At 39.9% G+C, this 14,052-nt stretch overlaps 1 protein-coding gene across 8 annotated transcripts in view; it reads left to right on the top strand.

The window, feature by feature from the left end:
- Positions 1-14,052, top strand: part of R3HDM2 (R3H domain containing 2) — a 179,227-nt gene that overhangs the window by 126,470 nt on the left and 38,705 nt on the right. For 6 of the 8 annotated variants that reach the window (XM_089681237.1, XM_089681209.1, XM_089681221.1 and 3 more), the window contains 3 exons: positions 2,741-2,836; positions 5,383-5,414; positions 8,216-8,269. In XM_089681237.1, the coding sequence (XP_089537363.1) occupies positions 2,741-2,836; positions 5,383-5,414; positions 8,216-8,269 (182 nt within the window). The remainder of the gene's footprint in view (positions 1-2,740; positions 2,837-5,382; positions 5,415-8,215; positions 8,270-14,052) is intronic. The other 2 variants (XM_089681244.1, XM_089681218.1) reach the window with 1 other exon arrangement.

Genomic DNA, 14,052 nt, shown 5'->3' with positions numbered 1-14,052 from the left:
GCCCCTCTGCCCACCCCTGACCTTAGTGTCCGTTGGAGGAGGATGGGGGGGCGGCGCCGCGCCGGCCCTCGAAAAAGTGCCGCCCTGACACCGGCTCGCCGTATACTGGCGTATAAGACGACCCCCGACTTTTCAGAAGATTTTCATGGGTTGAAAAGTCGTCTTATATGCCGAAAAATACGGTAATTCAACCACTTTACATTTGGGTACTTGCACACGGTACTGATGCATGAACATCAGATATTCCTGGCAGAAAAAAGCAAGAAGTAGCTGGCACTTGCCCATATTTGTATGTGCTCATGCATGTGAAAATTCCTGTAGTGTTTTTTTTTTTTTTTTTTTTTAAATTTCGAAGGTATATGTGTGTATTTGCACGCATACAGGTATAAAAATACTGACCGGCAACAGATTTTTTTTGTTTTTTAATACTGATCTATACACAGCGCAAGGTTACGTGCCTAGGTCTACAAGCACATCAAAAACATTGGGTTGCTTTGAAATCACTAAAGAAAAATGCCTTCCTAAAAATGTGGCTTTTTAAGGCCTATGTACAAGAGGACATTTTATATATATATATATATATATATATATATATACATACTTTTTTTTTTTTTAAGTATTGGAAGCAGTAATGTCTATCCCACGTAGTATTAAAAGGACCACTTCATCTTGATTTACTTAAGGTCCTTTCACATGGCCCTTCCGTATGTCCTTTTTTCATACATCCGTTTACGGATGAAAAACTGACACCCATGTATTTGTGAACTAGTGGATATCAATGGATAATCATCTGTTTACATCCGTTAATGTCCGCATCTGGTAACATCTGGCTTTTTGACCGAAGAAATCCCTATTTTTCTATCATTAAAAAAATTGGACGGATGAAAAACCGATGTTGGTGGACGACATCTGCTTACATTCGATCCGCTAACATCCATTTTTCTGAAAATTAGCATTTTTTTTATTTTCAATAAAACCTTAATAAAAAAAATTATATAAAAAAAAAAAAAAAAACCAATAATAAAAATAACAAAAACGTGAACACACAAGAAGAACATTGTGATGTACACTTAGTCATTTGCTGGGACTGCAAAGCAGCATGGGATACACAGTGCATGCTGGGTTAGAGCAAAATGTCTTGGGAAGTCCATAACTCAGGAAAAAACGGATTGCAGTCGTCTCAAAAACAGATATGAAAACAGAGGTAAAAAGTGAAGTCTTGATCCGTTTAGCTCCAATTTTGGAAAAAAAAAAATGCAACTAAACTGATGAAAAAAACGAAATGCCCGTTTGAAAGGACCCTAAAGCTTTTACTGTGTATAGCCACTACAGCTACTTGAGTTCCATGTACTTCTAGAAGAGAGAAGAGAATATATCATATTTACCACAATGTATTTTGCTTACTTCATGCTTCAGCTGTCCTTTTGTCCTGGAATGACAGATCAATCCAAAGGAGAAAACCACATTAGAGACTTGGAATTTTTTTTTTTTTTTCAAATGTAGTGGTTGTATACCAGGAGAACAAAAAGATGAAGAGGTTGGAAGCAAAGCATCATTGAAGGCCATTGCTTGTGCATGTTCTTTTATTAAGTGCGGTAGTAAGGATAGATTTTATTAATAATGTCCCAAGTCTGTTTTGCCAAATTTCCACGTACATTTTATTTCCTTCAAATGTGTGCCTTTAAAGTCCAGATGCATTGGCTTCTGCGGTAATTGCCTATTTACACCGCAATCTCTGTGTTCAGTTCAATACACATTTTAGGCATATTTATGTTTTTTTTTTTTTAATTATACTGAGTTGAATTTGTGTGCTTATGGTGCATTCATGTGCTTTTACGTGTGTAGGCTGTCCTTTTTAAACATACGTGAAAGCACCCCTATGGTGTAAACTAGACTTCTTGACATATGCGTTGTACTGCGTTTAAAAGTGCATTAAACTCCTGGTATAAAGAAGCCCTAACGGCCAGTTCACTTCACAAAAACGCACTCCGGATGCATTCCGGATAAGTTTTTCCTTACAGTTCACACCACACTCCGTTCCGGTGCACTTTGCTATGTTCCAGTATAGTTCTATGTAGAAAAAAATGCAGCATGTTCTACTGACTGGAACTGACTGACTGCACTGGTGGAAACTAGGGCCATTGGGATACATGGAAAACACGGTGCATGCATTTTTGATGCAGAAAAAAAATGCACTGGACTGTATCTAGTGTGAACTAGCCCTTAAAGTTGAAGTGTGGTAGAAAGGAGCCATTATATGATCTGTCTTTCTCATCCAGCTGGTATCATAACTATTCTATGATGCTGGTTCTTTAAAGTTTATCAGCACAAAAGGTAGATGTTTGCATCTCAGTTTAAACGTCAGAGCTCAGTGAGTAGTTGGAGCAGCTTGTCTGGTTTCTGAGACTGAATTGGGTCCCGGTATGTGGTTCCCTTTCTATATTAATAGGAAACCATCCTTTTGTTACAGTGCCAGTTCTTTCATAAAATTACAGTAATGCTGGAATGTTACTGTACTTTTTTTTTTTTCTTTTGTTTATACTTAGTGCATTAAAGTGTGTCTTGTCTGCTTTTTGCATTTTTGTATCTGTATAATTAATATGTTATCTGGAGCTGGTTTCTCTCCTAGGCTCTGGTTGTTATGCAAGCTACTAGTTTAACTGTTCTGTCTCATGGTTTAAAATTATTCCTATTACTCATATATATATCTTTATCTCATTGATCTTCCCAAATAATACAGATTAGAGTACCTTTGCAAGATGGAAGGAGGAGTAAATCCATAGAAGAGCGAGAGGAGGAGTATCAGAGAGTTCGGGAGAGAATTTTCGCAAGGGAGGCAAGTTAAAATTTACATTACTCAGTGTATGCAAGTACATATTAACCACCACCAGTCCGGACACTTTTACCCCCTTCCTGTCCAGGCCAATTTTCATCTTTCAGTGATATAACACTTTGAATGACAATTGCGCGGTCATGCAACACTGTACCCATATTAATTTTAGCATTTTTTTTGAGACAGATAAAGCTTTATTTTGGTGGTATTTATTCACCACTGGGATTTTTATTTTTTTTTGCTATGTAAATTAAAAAGTCCACACATTCTGAAAGTGTGTTTCTTATAAAATTTTGCAAATAGTATTTCATCATAAATCTTGGCCAAAATTTATTCCGTTATATTTTTAGTAAAAAAAAAAAATAACCCAAATTAGTTTATAACCAAAAATTATAATTTTTAAACCTTTTTTTTTTTTAATATTTTTTAACATACTGTCACCCTAACTACTTGAGGAGGGCGATGAAGATTTTATTTAAATTTTTTTTTACACTGATTGCTTTTACACCCATAAAGGATGTAAAAGCAATAATTTCTCCTTCTCTCTAGCTGCATTCTTGCAGCCATTGAGAACTGAGTGAGCTGTGATTGGTCACAGCTTGTCACATGGCACAAGGCTGCTGTGAATAGCCTTGTACCATGTGACCTCTGTGATCATTCACAGATTTCACACGTAGTAAGCAAAGATGTCACAAGTGACCTCTTGCTTACTATGCATGTGATCATTGATTGGCCAATCAGTGATCACAGGATCGGGACCTCGTACAGAGGTCCCGTCCGACGATCGGTGTTCCACTGTGTCCGGAGGACACAGCGGGCACCGGATTGCGGTGCTGCGCGCTCCCAGGGAGCACGCACAAGCAGGGGGCGGGGACGCCGTTTATAAACGGCCACCGGACCCTGCACTGCCACCATCCGGCCGTTTATATACACCGGCCGGACAGGAGGTGGTTAAAGTAGATTCGTCACTTTATAAATTTATATTCTTTTATCAAGTGACTAGTGTTTAAAGCTGGCCAAACACACATAGGCCTTTTTTTTGTTCAGTCTGTGGGCTGAATGAAAAAAAAATCTAACAATTTCCTCCATTCATGCTAAACAGCAAGGATGGACAAATCTCCCGCTGTGGCGATTGTATTTTTACAGTCATTGCTGCCAGCTGTAAGAATACCAGTGCCTGCATCTGATTGTGTGCACGCAATATTCAACTGACAGTTTTCTGGCCGGTTAGTTCTATTTTTCAAATGAAAGATGTCGGCCGGCATGGCAACGGTGGGGGGGGGGGGGGGGGATTTTGTCCAGTTCTTCAGGAACTGACAAAAATTAATTTTATATATGGGCAGCCTTAGAATGCTAATATGAAACGTATCTTGGCTTTTGTGCCATTGTCTTTGCATTCAGTGAGATTTTCTAAGCTCCCCTACTAGTCATTTAGACATAAAGAGAAATTCTATGCTTTTCCTTTTATGCAAATCACTTGGTGCTGTGTCAAGTGAACAAGTTTTCAACACTTAATATTACTGTATAATATTTGTGCCAGATCCATATGCCACATATTCTCATCAGTTTCCTAGTAAAGGAAACGTTTTGTCAGACTGAATTTACCTGTGGTGACTGTTTCTCTAAACTGGAAACTTCATGATTGTGATGCATGCAGCACCGCAACTACTTTAGGTGTAACAACAGTTTAGTTAGGAAATAGTTCATTAAAGTTGCTATGCAGAATTGATGGGCTTCCTAAATGAGTTTCACACTTTAGAATGTTTGAATTTGTTCCCAACCCAGATTCCTTTATTTTAGTACTAATGTGATGGAGGGGAAGACTGCTTTATCAAGTGTCCTTAAAGTGGTTCTTCAGTTGTGGTGTTTTTTTTTAAGTCAGCAGCTAAATATACTGTAGCTGCTGACTATTAATAAGAGAGACACCTGCCTGTCTAGGGATCCAGCTGTCCTCACCTGGGCCGGCTCTTCACTGGTCTTTGGATCCCTGGCGCCGCTATGTTATCTTTTTGCGTCTTCACAGCTGGCTCCCCACTGCACATGTGTGAAGCATGCTGCTCCCTGTGAATGCTCCCACAGCCCCCTAGGAATTCCAGTGGGATCGCTTATGCATTTCCAGAGGATGCAGGAGCGGGTGTGTACTAGAAATTGGTAAGCCCCCCTCCCCAAAGACCCAAAAGTGTCAGGGGGGTGGGATTCCCTTTTTAGTGTGAAGTTCCGCGTTAAGAGAATAACTAGCCTTTTGGTTCTGGGTTGCGCTCCTTCCACTGATTAGCAGTTTTGAACTGGGGCCTGGTGCCAAAGATCATGCTCTTGAATAGCCAGCTAGGATAATAGTCAGACAAACTTCCAAGGCTGGGCAGTAAGAACATCCTTGGTCAACCAGTTGAATTTCATAGCAAGCATATGTGTCTCAGACTTAAATGTTTTCCACCTATAAAATATGGATAGTGACAAATTGCACCATCATTTATGCATGATTCTGCATAAAATAAAATTATATATTTCTTCTGCATGATTCTCATTTTTCTTTTATTTCTGTGTTTCAGTCAGCTCAGAACGGTCATATTACTGATAGCAGGTAAGCCAGGCCTTGCATCACTTTCCCCTTTTATCACCCCATAGGTACAATAAAACTTTGGTGTGTTCCCCTGGAAAATGGTAAAGCACCAACTGTGCTGGCTAATTTGTGTGGGCTGACTAGACTTGGCCTTACATCATCTCTTGGCTCTTGAAATGTATGCACCTTGTTTTTTCGAAAGGAAGAGTGTGTGCCCATTTAGGTGGTTACCCTTAAAGCCCAACTCGAGGCAAAATCATTACTCTTCCCATTCCTCCCTCCAACCTCCCTAATCCATTCTGACAGCTGTTAAGTCTTCAGTACCTGGTGAAGTCAGTTATACTCATCTGAGTCCCCCTATCTAGGTCCCTTGCTGATGCTGTACCTGCCTTAAGGGGCTGCCAGTCCAATACTGCGCATTAACCCTTGCCAGCTTGCCCTTCTCACTCCCCTCTGTCTGATATCGAGCCTCTTCTGGGTCCTTAAAGGACCCCAACGCTAGCCAGCCAGTGGACATCTGTGTGACATTGACGTCCAGAGAGAAGGATCCATCCAGGAAGTAGACACAAAGCAGAAGGACCCAGCGCTGGATGCTCAGGTGACTGCAGCTCAAGATAAGTGAAAACAAGGCTTTAGGCCTGGTTCACACTACATGCGTTTCAGTTGCGGTTTTTCTGCATCCAAAACACACAGAAGGTTATATGGTTGTCAATGTCATAGTTCACATCAGTGCTTCCAGTTTGTTGCGGGTGCAGAAAATAAAAAAAAAAAGTAGAACCAGCTGCATTTTAGCTGCGCAGAACTGTACTGGAACGCGGCAAAACGCACTGGGACGCACAAAAACACACTGGAACACACATTTCCTTATTTAAATTGAAGAAAGAGAGGAAAAAATTAACTGGAATGCATAAAAAAACGCACTGGAACACGTCAAAAATGTGCATGCAAAAACGTATCCGTAACGCATCTGGACTGCGTTTCTATAGTGTGAACCGGCCCTTAGGATTTTTTTTATTACTATTATGGAGTTAGGATTTAATGCAGAACTCCTTGTGGGCTGCACTTAAAAATGTCTGTGTTTACAGTAAGAGTAAACATATGTAACTGTATTTTACTATTGATATGCAGGTTTGTTTTAAGCTGTCACCTTATTTATGAGAGTATAGATGAGTGCTAGGAGCATTTATTGTCCTTGGTCCCACTGATCTCTTGTTCATAAGGAACCAAGGTGGATTATTGGGTCAGTAATAGATTGCTTCTGTTGAGCATAGGTGGCTGGTGCACTTTAAAGTTTCACTATTTTCATGCATATGAAGAGATCTGTGTAATGTAAATACATCATTGTAAGCAATTGTATTGTTTCAGGTACAGTTTTGAAATCCACATGTACTTGGCCATATTTCCACCTTCCATATGCAGGCAACAGGTCTACCAGCTGACAAACAATACCCTGTAGTTTCTAATGACTTGAAACTTTTTTCAATTATATAATAGCTGTAGACCAAGTGATGTTGGCTGCTTAGACTTTGTCACATAAGGCAACTCGAAGCAGACTTTTTTTTTTTTTTTTAATTACTCTCGGTGTATTCTAACGATAGTTGCATTTTAACAAATATAGTTTACATATGGACAAAAAAAACCCAATTCTATTCCCTTAGGCGGTTGCAGCATCGATCCAATGCTGCATCTGTCCCCAGCTGGCTCAGTAGTGAGAAGTGAGCAATCAAAGACCGCGATTGCTCAGTTCTCCCCTCTGCTCTGAGCAGAGAGCTGTGACTGTCTGGCTCAGGCTCTTGGCATATTGCTAGGCTTTTGGGTGGATCCTGACCATAGGGTTGGAATCTTTTCAGAGCCTGGACCGGCTCAGTGACATCAGCTGGACTTTAGATCGTTGTCAGCTGAAAAACAGGTCGCAGGAGTGAAGAACCAACTGTACTCCTGTGACCTACAAGAGAAGTATAGCCAAAATTGCATCTCCTTTAATTGTGGTGTTATGCACATTTAGTGCAAATGCACATATTGACATGCAGATCTACTCATAAGTATATAAATATATTTGAAATTTTGTGTAAAGCCGTTCTGCACTTAAAACTTAACCTGAGCCTGTGTTTCAGAGTTGCTGTACAGTGTATTGCAAGACAATTTTTCATCTGCTCTGGTATGAGTGAAATATAGGCCTGTGGCTCCCAGTCCAATAACAATTGTGAAAGATGTGGACCCATTTGAATTGTTCACCGGAATAGCCTTTAACGCTTGTGTCCTTTTTTAAAGTGGAGAATTCCTTCTGATTTAATGATTTTAGATTTAACCAAACTTTTTGAATATGAACATAGTTTTACTTGGAATTGGACAGTGCTTATGCTGAGTGCCGGTTCACATATATGCGGATCCAATCCGTATGACCTGAAATAACATTGCTTCCTATGCCTGTTCACATGTGTCCGGTGCACTGGCAGTGCGGATTGAAAAAGAGTCCTTTCCAATTTTTGAGCAGTGCGGTGCAGTTCAGGTGTGGGCTACAGGCCATTTATCTCTATGGGAACCATTTCTAAACCCACATGTGTGAACAGGATAAAATCTTGATCTGAACATGATGTAAACCTGACCTGAACTGCTGAACAACTACAGTGTCAACGAGCTGTGAAACCTCAGCTTCAGTCCGCACCTCACATGTGTGAATCAGCTCTGATTAATTCAATAAAGACAGTTTGCATTCTATTAGATCACTTCAGTTGTTATTCGTCTTGTCCACCTCTAAAACTTTGCTGTAATTGGAAAGACTTAAATTGGTTTCTCCCCTTCCCTTTTAATGTAACCAACAGAGTCTACAGAGAAGGCTTTTCTACTCTCTCTCACAAAAGGAGACAGTTGTTTAGGTATCTTCTATGTTGTGTACTTGAGTATTATCTGTCAAGGTCACTGATATCCACGCCTTCCTCGCATGGCTGCTTGTGAGGTTCTTATTGACATGTAGTTTGTTGCAGTGTCCTGTTTTGTAATGTCGGGGCAGAGGGCAGAACTGTTCTCTCCATTGGCCGATATTCATGGCTGCTTCATAATGTTTTTGTCCATCATTTTTTGTTTAATAAAACATTTACAACCCTTGGCTATTCAGTGTTCTTGTACCACAAGGTCCAGAATACAGAAGGGCTAGCAGAGCATGCTGTGCTTCATATTTCTGTAAGCTGAATAACCTATGGTTGCTTACCTACTGTTTTTCCTGCTTTTCCTACAGTTTATATTTGACTTTTAAACCACTAAGGATTTGTAGGTTGTATCTTTAGCGTCAATTAGGCCTTTGTCAATTGGCCTTTCTTCACTTCCCGTAGGTTTTGCATTCTTAAAAGTCTGTGTGGGATGCAAAACCCTCTTGGAACAGGTCAGAAGAGGGGGAGGGGTTCAGATACAAGTCAAATGCACCTACAAATGAATTCTGGATAATCTTAGCAGCTTCTCAGACTGATGCCATTGATGCAAGCCCAAAGCCTATTGGCACAGGCCCTTAATTCTCATTTGGATGATTTTACACATTTTGGGTAGAAGTAATGTTAGGGAAATGCATGTACTGTACATATGTTAATTAAACTTTGCCCCAACAATTTTTAAAGTGTGTTCATTATGCTTTATTAATGCATGCCAGTATTTGCCAAGAATCAGGCTACATGGAATGTGTAGAACCAAATTGTTAGAGACTTGCTCTGCCAGTTGTTTGTTTTGGGAAGTATTAGAAACCAACATAGGCTTCATAAGGCGGTCCATATAGATGCTGTAGCCTTTGTTTCCCTTGGACTCCTGGTGCAAAAGCACTGTGTGTTAGGATTTTATTTTGATTTTAGCAAGACATTAGAAGATGTAACTTATTTATGTTGTCAAAGTTCCATGTTATGCACTCCCACACACACACCCAGGTGGTTGGTTTAACACAGTTCAAAGACAAAGTAGGACTAAAAGTGAAAGCATTTGATGTGACCTATGGAGCAGAAGTTTAAGTGGGCAATGTTTCCACATCTGACTCCATAATGTCTCCATTACCCTGTATAGTAGGATGCAGTTTGCTAACAAAATTAGAAAGATCAAGGTAGGCTGTGCATATAAAGTTACTTATTTTTGTAACCCTTCGGTTAAGTGCTCTTAAGATTGCCCGTTTCAATCTGGAATTCTCTACTGATGTCAGTAGGGTGGACACTAACAAGCACTAGTATTATGTGTAGCAAAGGAAGATATACAGTGGGGATCAAAAGTTTGGGCACCCCAGCTAAAAATTTGTATTAATGTGCATAAAGAAGCCAAGGAAAGATGGAATAATCTCCAAAATGCATCAAATTACAGAATAGACATTCTTATAATATGTCAACAAAAGTTAGATTTTATTTCCATCATTTGCACTTTCAAAATAACAGAAAACAAAAAAATGGCGTCTGCAAAAGTTTGGGCACCCTGCAGAGTTAATATCTTGTACTGCCCCCTTTGGCAAGTATCACAGCTTGTAAACGCTTTTTGTAGCCAGCCAAGAGTCTTTCAATTCTTGTTTGAGGTATCTTTGCCCATTCTTCCTTACAAAAGTCTTCCAGTTCTTTGAGATTTCTGGGCTGTCTGTCACGCACTGCTCTTTTAAGGTCTATCCATAGATTTTCAATTATGTTGAGGTCAGGAGATTGTGAAGGCCATGGCAAAACCTTCAGTTTACACCTCTTCATGTAATCCCCCGTGGATTTCGAGGTGTGTTTAGGATCATTATCCATTTGTAGAAGCCATCCTCTCTTTAACTTCAGCTTTTTCACAGCTGGACATCAAGTTACCATCCAAAATTTGCAGAAATTTTATTGAATCCATTTTTCCTTCTACTCGTGAGATGTTCCCTGTGCCACTGGCTGCAACACAACCCCAAAGCATGATTGATCCAACCCCATGCTTAACAGTTGGACAGAGGTTCTTTTCATTAAATTCTGTGCCCCTTCTTCTCCAAACGTACCTTTGCTCATTCCGGCCAAAAAGTTCAATTTTAACCTCATCGGTCCACAGAACTTGTTTCCAAAATGCATCAGGCTTGTCTATATGTTCATTTGCAAAGTTCAAACGATGATTTTTGTGGTGAGGACGTAGAAGAGGTTTTCTTCTGATGACTCTTCCATGAAGACCGTATTTGTACAAGTATCTCTTTATAGTGGAATAGTGTACCACAACTCCAGTGTCTGCCAGATCTTTCTGGAGGGATCGTGTAGTCAAACGTGGGTTTTGAATTGTTTTTCTCACAATCCTGCGAGCTGTTCTGTCTGATATTTTTCTTGGTCTTCCAGATCTTGCTTTAACTTCCACTGTTCCTGATGACTGCCATTTCTTAATTACATTCCGAACAGAGGATATTGACATCTGAAAACGCTTTGCTATCTTCTTATAGCCTTCTCCAGCTTTGTGAGCGTCAACTATTTTCAGTTTTCTAGACAACTGCTTAGAAGAACCCATGGTGCTGATTGTTGGGGCAAGGTCAGATGAGTCTGGGCATTTTAAAACCTTTGAGATTGACATAACCTGGTCTTCCCAGACGATGATTGAGAACAATCCATGACACTGACAGGTCTCAGCTTTGCAAAGGGGGCAGTGCATGCTATAAATTCTGCAGGGTGCCCAAACGTTTGCAGACGCCATTTTTTTGTTTTCTGTTATTTTGAAAGTGTAAATGATGGAAATAAAATCTAACTTTTGTTGACATATTATAAGAATGTCTAATCTGTAATTTGATGCCTTTTGGAGATTTTTCCATCTTTCCTTGGCTTCTTTATGCACATTAATACACATTTTTAGCTGGGGTGCCCAAACTTTCGATCCCCACTGTATACTGAAGAGCTTCACAACCAATTTTTATCGCTGTCCCTCTTCTTTTTAGTGGTGGTTCTCTTCGCTACTTACCAATGGAAGGGAGGAGATATTTTTCAAAAATACACAAAAAAAAAACAAAAACTTTTTATTCATATATTAAAGTGGTTGTAAACTTCAGGCATGAAATCTGACGAAGCACATCCTTCTGTACTGTGTACTTGTCTCTATCCAAAGCTCTGAGTGTAATTTCTCAGTTATCTGTATGAGTCATTTCTGAGCACTGTTTCTCTTGACACCAAGAGGAAAAAAAAGGCAGCAGGAAAAAGTGCTCTAATACAGCCTGTGATTGACAGCCACAGCTGTGCTTGATCTCCATGTAGTGTGTGGGGGGTGTCCCTCACCCACAGGGCTTAAGTTCTTCTCCCTTAGTTGTGCAGTGTGTTCCTTCAGATCCATGCCCCCTGCTTTGTGCTGCTGAGAGATTTTCTGTAAACTGTGTTGTAGAAGGCTGTACAGGACAGATGGCTACAGATAAACATGTATACCTTATATAGGAGAATCTGTTTCATCTCTGTGCATCACCTGAGGCCATCCTCTTTAAGGGTTAAGCTGCTGCCGTCAGGAGATTGGACACTGGTACAAAAAACACAAAAAATGGCCTAGTATAACACCCCCCCCCCCCCCCCGTTCTAGCATGCCTCAGTTTTTTTATTGTCCTATGAGAATAGTTGTCATCTCTCCTCTGAGAGAAGGAAAACCTTTTTGCTAAAAAAAAAATTTAATTTGCTGCAGAGCCAGCAAGGGGGCTCATTTTGCAGGTTTCCAGATGGCCTGATCCTCCGCATTGGCATGGAAGCTGTACCCAGACCCAAATGAGAAGAAGTAGGACCTGTGTAATGTGTCATTGGCTGCTGCACTTTGCTGAAGGTGCTCACTTTGCCCTGGTTCACACCGCTGCCACTTGAGGTGCGACATACAATTTTATAAATCGCACCTGAAGTTGTATCTAATATATTTCTATGACACTGTCTTGGATACAAGTTCAAGTAACACATTACTTTTTCACCACTTCAGTGCAATTTAACTCTCATAGACTATAAGGGAAATGGCACTGAAATCGCACCTTGTCTATATCAGTGCTAATTTGAAGTTAAGCTTTAAATGGGACCAATCGCACCACTTTGAAATCACATTCAGTGTGAACCAGGGCTTAGACACCTGTTTCCAATGCATGAGTCAGCTATAAAGTGCTCTACAAGGCCAGGGTCACAATACACCTGTCTGGTGAAGCCTTGTCCTTGAAGACCACTTAGAGGTTATGCCTACCATTGGTGGGGGCATAGCCTTTTACAGTATTAAAGTCTTGGACCTTTTTTTTTATGTTAATAGGTCAAGGTGGAATCTTCCATTTGCTTTTTTTTTTTTTTTTTTAAGACTATTTCCAGGCATGATATATGTACATAGTTACATTGGTCCAGCTAATGTATATACCATATCTAGTCAATGCCCCTGGGAGAAGAAAATCACGGAAGCAGACATCGCTACTCCAGTGATCTCCACTTGCTTCAGGGTTTCATGCTGAGCAGCTGACCTGATACATCAGGAATTTAGGAGGTCAGATGCCCAGTATGGTGCCATTCAGAGAATGCATTGCATTTTCTGAATGAATGCAGAGTGTTCTTTGATTGGAAGAGGTAGAGAGGCTGGGTGGTGATGTTACTCTCCTTGTCCAAGTCCAATCAGAGAACACTGCACTCATGCAGAAATGCAAAGCCTTCTCTGAATGGCGCCTGTGCTGGAACCGGATGCAAGTGGAAATCACTGGATTAGCAGTGTCTACTTCAGTGATTTCCAGCTTCTAGGGACATCGGCCAGGTATTGTGTGTATGTATATATATGTATGTATATATATGTATGTATGTGTATATATATGTGTGTGTGTGTGTGTGTATATATGTGTGTATATATATATATATAAGTGTGTGTATATATATATATATATGTGTGTGTGTGTGTATGTATATATGTATCCAAGGTGGACCAATGACAGAATGTAAACATATACCATGCCTGGAATTCTTTAATTATGCAGTTCAGATTATTTTAGCCCATGTTTAAGGACTAAATAAAGATCTATAGTGAGAGTAATTTTTTGTTATATGCAAATGAGTAACAATTTTTCACCCTAGAAATCATCCAGTCTGTGCACACATTTGCTCTTTAGACTGTAGTGTCATTAACCTGCAAAAGGAGCTGATATTTTTTGGTTTTTTTTTTTCTTGTACTTGCATTTAGACATGTTTAGATGCATACAGTGTTTAGACATGTACAGTCCTTCTTTCATTCAAATAAATGGCTACACATTTATGTGCGTATGCACATAAAATCTGCAGATCTGTCCGGCTCTGTACACAGAGGTGTCCTACTTTTTGTATTTATGTTCCTTTCTGTATTTTTTGTATATATTTGGCATGTTTTGCTTGAATAAAAAGGTGATGAGGATCCCTTAGATAAAAAACACTGCTTAAGCCTGGCCATAGACCGTTTGAAACTTGGCTGGTTCAGCAGCGACTAGCCAAATTTCAATCTGTGTGCGCCATCCCCATCTATCATACAAGGTAAAAAACATTTGTCGATCAGCTGCTGATCAGTGTATTCTGACATACACTTTTTAATCTGTATTTATCTTTACAAGAATCAAATGCTTCACACCTTCCAGTACCAATGTAATGCTCACCCATTGGTGTTTTACCTGTGCTTCAAGTAACTCGGCATTTGTCTACTGAAAGCTTTTATTTTTCCTTTTATACTAATTTCTAGGTAACTGCATGTAGCAGCTTCC

The sequence above is a fragment of the Staurois parvus genome, unplaced genomic scaffold, assembly GCF_062004578.1.
Source record: "Staurois parvus isolate SC_StPar_1 unplaced genomic scaffold, SC_StPar_1.0 ptg000017l, whole genome shotgun sequence".
NCBI lineage: Eukaryota > Metazoa > Chordata > Amphibia > Anura > Ranidae > Staurois > Staurois parvus.
This window is presented reverse-complemented; position numbering and strand designations above follow the sequence as displayed.